At 41.6% G+C, this 9,791-nt stretch overlaps 1 protein-coding gene across 1 annotated transcript in view; it reads right to left on the minus strand.

The window, feature by feature from the left end:
* Positions 1 to 5,304: 5,304 nt before the first annotated feature.
* LOC311040855 (gap junction alpha-1 protein-like) overlaps positions 5,305 to 9,791 on the minus strand; it is an 8,353-nt gene continuing 3,866 nt past the window's right edge. The window contains exons 4-6 of the mRNA XM_084051223.1: positions 8,833 to 8,919; positions 7,969 to 8,064; positions 5,305 to 7,388 (exon numbers count right to left, since the gene is read on the minus strand). Coding sequence (XP_083907349.1) covers positions 6,696 to 7,388; positions 7,969 to 8,064; positions 8,833 to 8,919 — 876 coding nt within the window. The 3' untranslated portion in view covers positions 5,305 to 6,695. The remainder of the gene's footprint in view (positions 7,389 to 7,968; positions 8,065 to 8,832; positions 8,920 to 9,791) is intronic.

Genomic DNA, 9,791 nt, shown 5'->3' on the forward strand with positions numbered 1-9,791 from the left:
CAACACTTGATCTCTCCGCTCTCTCAACCACTCCTCTCCTCTATTCCTCGTTCCTTCTCTCCATCTCTCTCTCTCTCTCCACCCTCTCCAGATGTGGACGCCAGCCCTGTGCCCTGCCAGACATGTGCACACGCACACAGACACACACACACACACATACACATACACACACACATAATACACACGCACGCACGCACGCACGCACGCACGCACGCACGCACGCACGCACGCACGCACGCACGCACGCACACACACACACACACACACACACACACACACACACACACACACACACAGCCCCACACACAGCCCCACACACATGCATGCAGGCACACACACACACACAGCCACAGGGTGGCTCAGTGCCCTCGCTGTCTGCCAGACACATGTTTTTGTTTAGCATAGTGGATAAATAGCTGAGGCAGGCAGGGAGGGTGGAAGGCCTGGCTGGATTTCTGCACTCCATTTTTTACCGTCTCACAGCTGAGTGGGCATGAGGGGGTCCGGGCCACAGTTTGGCACCAGCACACAGCCTGGGCAATAATGTGCTGCCAGCTAACACTAGACTAAAAAGAAACAAGACAATGTTCCCTCCCGTGGTACTTTGTGCCTTTGGAAACGCCATCATGATAATGGCCGTCCCGGAGCCTGTACCATTTAAGCAGAAAGTTTCATGTTTCATGCTATTCTTTCCTCATTAAGTAAACATAAAATAAATGAATAATGTTGAAATTAAATCATGACTCTTGTGACCATGCACTGTGTACACTATGAACCTTTCATGCCCACAACCTTCAGGTCATAGTAATGGTAATATACTTCAGTTTCCTTAAGTTGGTGTTTTTGTTGCTTTATCAGTGGTGCTCAAACCTTTTCATCTCACAGACCCCCGAAATGATGTGTATTTGGCCACGGACCCCTCAGGCTCCATCTCAAAATATTTGGTTCATGGGACCCCCGGAAGCAAGGATTTGAGTTACCAAACTCTACGGGTCCACTTGGTTCCATTTGTACACTCTCAGAGTTACAGACCTGTAAGGGTCCCTTAAGGAAGCCTGAGAGTCCCTGGACCGCACTTTGAGAAATACTGTCTACATCTCTACTCTCTACCCACTCAGCTACGGCTGCCCCAAGTTCAGGCCTATAGGTAAAGCTTCTGGTAATGCTATACACAGTGTTAATTTAACTCTATTGTGTGAGTGTACAAATGATACGTACACCAGATACGTGTCCATTTGGTTGTATTATGTACACTCTCAGAGTTACAAGTGCATGAATTATCATTTTTACTGTGTGAGCTTAGTAAGCTTTTGGGGTGAAACCCCTTAAAGGGATAGTTCACCCAAAACATTTCTTTTTTCTATCGATTAGTCACCCCATGGAGACTTGAATTCATGGATATTTTTCTGTTTTTGTCGCATTCCTAAGCCGGTAGGAGACACAAAGGAGACTCTTTGTGTCTCCTAACAGAACCGCTGCCGGTCATCAAATTATTGGCTAAGGAATGTGACAAAAACATATCCATGAATTCAAGTCTTCATGGGGTGACTAATCGATAGAAAATAAGTAATTTTGGGGGTGAACTATCCCTTTAAAGGACAGACTGAGTGTTGGAGTGCCAGCTGGGAGCTCTGTGTGCGTTGGACAGGAATCGGTGGAACGGTGCTGCAAGTTCGCCGTACTGTGGTCTTACATCTGCAATTAATTTACTGTACGCCCCAAAGTATTTCTCTAATGGTTTCACATATTTATGTTTGGGAAAGCATTTCTGCATTGGCTGGCCATAAAAAGAACCAGGCCAAATTATGTTCCAATGAGTCCAAACATTGTGTATAGGGCTACGGTTTACACTGACTTGAACTTCTATTCGTCTTTTTTTTTTAGAATTTACTACTTATTTTTATAATGACATTGAGGCATACGGAGAGCAGGGGAATGACACAGCAAATAGTGCGGTCACCGGTAGTCGAGGTCCCGTGTAGGCCTAATCGCTGAAGGCATTATGCACCAACAGTAGCCTACAGTATGTCATATAGGCCCTATACCCTAAACCATTCGACTATCAGTTTGCCCTTAAAAGGTATATTTTAAAGGGTGTTTTATAGGTGTGGAGGCAGCACGAAGGTTCGGAGGGTTGGAGTGAAGTACCCTCATTTTCATCTGAGGGGGGTAAAAAATGTCTTTCTTTCTTTGGCCCCTGGTCGTGGAATGACCTCCAGACCAAACTCAAATTGGCTGCTCTAATTCCCTTGAGAAGCTTCAAAAGAATCACCTTAGTTTTATTCACAAACAACTGCACCTGTCCGGAGGTTTACTAGCCTAGCGGTAGGTTCTTGGTTATTTGTATTGGTTGTACACTGTGTGTATTACTATTTCTTGTTTGACTATTGGCTTTTTTCTATTGTGAAAAGTGTATCATTAGGAGTTATCTTATGTATTTGTGATGTATCTTGGATGACTATTTTGTTGTTTGTTTTTGTATTTGTATGTTAAGCTTAGACTGTGTAAATTTAACGCTGCATCTTGGCCAGTTCCCACTTGAAAAAGAGACTGTGTCTCAATGTGTTTTTACTGGTTAAATAAAGGTTAAATAAAAAATCCCAGTTTGATCACGGGCTCCCCCTGTGTTACTGTTGAACTGTGGTGTAAAGTAACTAAGTACATTTACTCAAGTACTGTACTTAAGTATGTAAAGTTTTGGTATTTTTACTTTACCGGAGTATTTCCAATTTTCAGTATACTTCTAGTCCACTACATCTCAGAGGCAAATATTGTACTTTTACTCCACTACAATTTGAAAATGTAAGTTACTAGTTACTTTGTAGATTATAATTGTTATTACAAAACATACAGTAACCACTTCACCCCTATTATATATTTTGGCCATTTGAAAATAGCAGATCTACAGCTCACAATGCGTTGCATTGCGACTCATTGTGAGCTCGTAGATGTGCTATTTTCAAAAGATGTTCTTGAAAACTTGTAAAAACTTGTGAAGTGGGACATTCTGTGTAATGACATGAGTACTTTTACTTTTGGTACTTTAGGCACATTTTGATGCCAATACTTTTGTACTTTTACTCAAGTACATTTTGAATACAGGACTTTTACGTAACAGAGTATTTCTGCATTGCATTATTGATACTTCTATTTAAGTAAAATATTTGAGTACTTTTTCCACCGCTAAGGTTGAAGCAATGCCCTTGAACAAGACACTGAGCGCCTAATTGCTCCAAAAGAGCAGGTTGGTGCCTTGCATGGTTTCCTCCGCCGTTGGTGTGTGAATGGGTGAATGTAATGGACATTGTAAAGTGCTTTGGATAAAGGTGCTACATATAAATGCACCATTTACCCTTGTGCACGTTAATCTAGCTACAAATCACATTAATCAATTGACAACTCCCAGGGTTCTTTACTAGGTCCTTTTCCCCCTCTACCCTCTTCATGGAAAATAGTTGATCTACAGGCTCACAAGCTTGTAAATGCGCTATTCTTGTCAAATCATCCTCCCAGAATAGGAGGGAACGTGTAGTTAATTAATAGACATAATTAACACAAAGTGTATTTTCTACACTATAGCGTATTATGCAGAATTTAGACTCTAGTTGGAGAATGCCGTTGTTTTCAGTCTTTGGAGAATGCTGCTCTAACTGTCTGAATACAATTGGCCAAAAGACTAACCAGCCAAAAAGAGATTCAAGGATATGAACTTTTATGAACATTGTGTATTTAGCACACGCGCACAAACACACACACACGCACACGCACACGCACACGCACACGCACACGTACACGCACACGCACGCACACGCACGCACACACACACACACACACACACACACACACACACACACACACACACACACACACACACACACACACACACACACTTTTTTTTACCCCTCCAAAATTGCTTTATGGAACACCTTGACATTTTGAATAGTCTGCTCTGGTTCTTCTCAAGGGACTTGGCAAAATGTGGAGAAAACATAATCTCTACTGGCTCTTCAGTTATAGCTGAGTAAATAGCATTGCTAAAATTCCTCATTCAGACCAATACAAAGCAGTAAGCACCGTTCTCAGGAAGAGCAACAAGCTAGGCTGTTGTTTACAGGTGGCTATAGCCCTACCAGACCAAGGTTAGCAAGAAGATACAGTACCGCATACAGCAGGTGTCAGCAACAGCAAGTACTGATAGAACTGTGTGAATAATCAAATGTCACAGGTGCGGATAGAAATACGTGGGGTAATCATTTTGTGAAGGCCATGGCCTTGAATGAGGATGTTTAGATAATTAAGAAAAAGACATACTCCCTTTATAAAGGAGCTCAAGGTCTCTATTTAGATATGGAGAGACTTTATGAAACGCATGCCTGTGAAGAACTACCAAGGATAGAAAACATTCTTAAGCTGAGTGTAGATTCTCTATTTTGACATTATAGTATAGTGCTTCTCAAGCGTTTTAATTCAAAGTTTGGTAAGTAAATGTAGGTCACAGACCCCCATAACTCAAGAGAGTTACAGACCTTTTAAGGTTCCATTTAGTTCCAAACTATACTGTTTAGCTGGGGACCCCCTGGAAGCCCTTCAATGGCCCCTGGGGGTCCCTATACCCCACTTTGACAATCACTAGCCTATATGTGGGACTGTCAGATATTGTACATTATTTACAAAATCATATGCCGGGCCAGATGTCATCACTGGCGGGCCAATTTCGGCCCACGAGCCACCTGTTGCCTAACACTGGTATACAAGTGTTAAATAGCTCTATATTCTGATAGTAATCATAGTCCCTGTCTCTCCAGCTCTTTAGTCAACAGAAAATGCATTTTCAGGTTGGGATACTAATTTGATCCAATCAGGAAAGAGTACTTACACAGGATACAGGATAAACAAGTAGAATTCGAAGCGATGACACAAAGAAAGGAGCAGACAAGATTGGAACTGGAACACTATAAAATGTAAGCTGATAAATGGGCACTTTCTCCTTATTGGCTGAAACTAGGCAACCCACCTGTGAAAATGAATTTTCTGTTTATTAAAGAGCTGGACAGACAGGGAGACCCCTGTAACTGAACAAACATTCTATGATTACTATCAGAGCTTTAACCATTCACTTTTAATCAAAAAAACTAACATATCACTTACCCTACTTTTAATTTAAAGAGTGTAAATATAGCACTCTCAAAGTAACAGTAAATTAATTAAATGTTCGCACTGCATTGTATTGCATTGCCTTCTGCCCTCAAATGAAATGTAGGTTTTCAGGTCACTGTGCTCTTGTGCAAGAGGGATTCAACAAACTTGAATCAAATTCAGATTTGGAAACATTCTTTTATGACTTTTGTTGTAGTTTTGTCTGGATTGTGAACTCAAACAGAACGGATAATCCAGTTAGCAGTATAACACAGTCATTCTAAAGATTATCCATACAATAATATTAAACATGAACAAAAGGATTTGCACTGGGTAACTTACAGGGAGAGAAAATTGCTTCCAAACAACAACAGCATTCATTCAAAGTTTATCAGGACAAAATATTACACCAATAAAAATAACAGAAAATAAAAAATGCAAAAGCTCTCCCACATAACTGTATGTTCTAATAAATATATAGGCACTATAGTCAAGCTAATCAATCAAACACTCAAATACTAATTTTGCATCAAAGGACTTCTGATTGTTGTGAATTAAATAAAGTATGGCATTGAAAAACACCAACTCCAAATATATATATATATATATATATATTTTGTGTTTTGGAATGTTACGCGACATCAAGTATTTCCCGTGGTCTCCTGTCAAGAGCCAAATGTTCAACAATAGACCCTTCTCACAGCATATGTAACGTGTAAACGCAGCTGAAGGCAATAACGTTAACTGTGGGTGTTTCATTTAGGTTTTATTGTATTCCTGCATGGACGGCTCCTGTACAGTTAACTTCGTGCCAGGCCGGCACACAGAAACACCTAATTGAATCACACTCTACAATTAACAGTATTACTTGTTAAAAAAGGCCTCTGTGAAAACGGTCTATTGATACAGTCCTCAGAGTCATTGTGAGAACTGGAGCCACTGTGCTCCCTCCATGAGGGAACTCATCGTTCTCGGGACAATGGCTTCAAACAGGAAGTGCAAACTTTGAAAGAAGGAAAAAAAAGAGGAAAAAAAGAACGAAAACAAGATATACCGACACAGCCCATCATTTTCCCATCATGTCAAAAGGCACTTTCGCTTGGAAGTACAGTTTATATTCTCTTTGGAGAATATGACTCATCCTCTCAATGGGAGGGTTCTTACATTGTCTCGAAGTCTGATAAATATCCTCTGTCGCCATCAAAAAATTAACAAAGGCCCGAAAAGGTTCACACCGAAATGCCCAGGAGGAGTGTTTTGTGCCTGGCAGGAAACGTAGATCCAGGAAGTAAAAGGGGGATTCTCTCATTGTGTGGCGCTGGGAGGGGTTTCCTGTAAAGCCATGTGGAGCCCGATCGTCTCCGTTCTACTCAGAAAGAGTATCTCAATCAATAACTCAGCCAACCAAATAACCAAGTCTGGGAGCTGTGTCGTCTCACCTTTTGCCAGCATGGCATCTAGCAAGAACGTGAACATGAACAGTGTCTCTTCCCTGGTCATCCCCCTAAAACACGACAGGGATCCGGAATTGGCTCGATCGAAAGCGCTTTAATCTAATTTTAAATATCCAAGTCGTCGGGCCGCGCGCGACTGCTGGCCTGGCTGCTCGGCCTGTCCAGCTGCTTCAGCATGTGGAACTCCTTCCCGGCGGAGCCCACTTTCTCCGGAAGCTCGTAGCATCCGGGCGGCGGGTGACAGTTCGAGTTCTGGAAGCGCTGGTGATGCGGCGAGCCGGGGAAGCCCTGGCTGTGGCAGATGGAGTCGGTGCTGTCGTTGTTGTTGTTGTTGGTCCCGGTTCCGCCGACGCCACCGCCGGCCCCGGCCCGCTGGCCCAGCTGGTTCTGCTCCGTGCTGAAGTTGGTCCAGTTCTGCTCGCTGGCCTGCTTGTTGTAGTTGCTGCACGAGTTGCCCTTCTCCGCCGTGGCCAGGTTGTAGGACATGGGGGCGGAGGGCGGCGGCGGGCAGCCGTTGTAGTATTGGTACGCCACGGTGGCCCCCGGAGCCCCCCCGGGGGCCTGGTAGTTGTCCCGCATCTTGTCCTTGACGCGCTTGATGGAGATGTAGAAGAGCTCGATCACGTTGAGGAGGATGGAGACCAGCGAGACCACCAGCATGAAGATGATGAAGATGGTCTTCTCCGTGGGGCGCGAGAGGAAGCAGTCGGTCTTGTGCGGGCACGGCTTGGACTCGCACTCGTAGCACGCCACCAGGATGAAGCCGACGAAGAACCACTGCATCGTCAGGAAGGCCACCTGAGGAGAGAAACACCGCTGCGTGAAAGGGACGCTTTGAAGGGGACACATACAGTACCACCGCCATTGAAAGGAACTGGGAAAAAACCCTGAATTGTGAGGGATTCTTCATGCAATTTCGTCTTCATATCTTGACCACTTAAGCCCTGTATATTTTGTTGTGATATGACAAACAGTAAAAATAGCTTATGTACAAGCATAAATTGCTATTTTTACATGTACAAAACTTAAAAACGTTATTAGTCATATCTGCCTTGTGCAATGTTTCATTACAAAGCCAAAAGGCAAACAGAAATTTGTATTTTCATTCATATGTTCCAATGTTCAATGCCAAACATCCAATTAAATCACTAATCGCAATTATTTGACTTAAATTAGTAATCGTGACAGCCCTAATAGCAGTTGGTTGATGGCCATGCACTAAGCTAATTTTTTGCTACTTTTACGTGACACTGTCATGCAACAAAGTCTAAAATGGGGCATTAATTTATGAAAAGAACATAAAAAGATGAAATATGGAGATACACAATATCATACACCAGTATATATTCAAAAGATCTGCTTTGGAAAGTTGGCCCACCTCCAAGACGGACTTGAGGATGATACTGAGGATGTAGGTTCTCAACAGAGAGCCTTTCATCTTGATCTTCCCATGGTCCCAGATGCCGTACTTCATCTTAATGGTGAGAAATCATAACAATAATGAAAATCATAAACGTATAAAGAGGAGGAGAGGAGGACGAGAACAAGGAAGAACTGGGAAACCCAACAACAAAGACAAAGACATAAGCAATGTTGTAAATATACAAATCCACACGCTAATTGTATCAAAGCAACAATATAGTGTAATTTGTTTTTTGTTTACTGCATTTTAATTTAGTGTATATATATATAACACTGGTTGTATATAAAAAGAAAAAGAAAGAGAAGAGAAAAACTAAACAATTGCAAGAAAATATAATATGTCAACATGACATGTAATATGAACAAACTGCAATAAAAGTATATATATTTATAAAAAAGCAACAAAATGACATCACATCAGTATCACACAATATTATGAAGTAGTTAGATTTTGATATTGAATAGTACTGTATGTCATATGAATTTGTAATTGAATTTGCTAAATGACCCAATCTGAGTGTTTTGCTATGATAATATCCACATACATTCTTTTTAGAAAGTCCAAATATGTCTGTTTTACTATAATATTTACAAACACTATCAACATACACAAACTTATTGAAGCCCCAAAATACTTAAAATACAGTTGACAATTTCATAAATAATTATGTATCTGTTGTCTGATGTTCTTCTACCAAGAGCCGAGTAAATCAACTATAAGTGAACAAAAACATCTGGTTTGGAGGTGGGTCTCCACCTATTTGTATGTTTGCATCAGTAATTGTGCCTTTAAAATATCAAATATGACAATATGACCAACCTTTTTCAGCTCCAGCTTCCTGAGCAGAACTTCCACGTCTTCTCCTCTGCCCTGGATCTCTCTCAGCCTCTCCTCCTTGATCCTCAACTGCAAAAACACAAAACCTCAATCACTTTAGAATAGGGCTGGGGCAATATCAATATCATATTGATACCGTGGGTATTGATACCCACGGTCCACATGAGAATGGTGTGGCTCTGGTGTGGATCTGGAACTTCATGTGGACAGTCTGTGACCTCTGTTATTTACAGGCAGTTGTTCTATTGACTTCCATTATAAAATTAAAGTTAAATATCTAAAAAAGTATAAAACAAAACATCATGTGAAAATACATGTGTGGAAGTACTTGTTGACATGGGATCCACCACTACGACAGTGGTTCTCAACCACTGGGGGGGTCCCCAGATGACAGTGAGTGAAGTGACAATTTAACGACTTTTAAGACCTTTTAAATACCTCCCAAAAAAATAAACAAAGTAACGAAAAAGACCATTACTGCAACAAAAGTAGTCAACACACTATACTATAACAACTGGTCCAAACATTGGTCAAATTGTGAAATAATATAAGATAGAGGCAAAAATCGTGAAAATAGCCCATCGGCAAGCTCACAATGCCTCAAAACGCAAGGCGTCGTGAGCTTGTAGATCGGGCTTGCTATTTTCACAGTTTTTATCTGTGGAACCGAGTCAAACAAAATGTAATGCCTCACTCTCAACTTCTACAATTCCAAGTGCTTGTCAGGGTGGGGGGGTCTTCAGTTCAAATATGATTATTTGGGGGGTCACGGCCTGACAAGGTTGAGAACCCTTGCACTACGACATGAGTTTGACGTTTGGAGCAGGAAGTCAGCCAGCCACGATGGATGTTTATATGACATGGAGGACTTGTGTCGGGTCCATGTAAACACAGTCACTTTGGATGAATTTGCAAAACATTTTTATTGTGTTTTTTTTTTG

This window comes from Gymnoscopelus microlampas (assembly GCF_963454915.1).
Source record: "Gymnoscopelus microlampas genome assembly, chromosome: 24".
Lineage (NCBI taxonomy): Eukaryota > Metazoa > Chordata > Actinopteri > Myctophiformes > Myctophidae > Gymnoscopelus > Gymnoscopelus microlampas.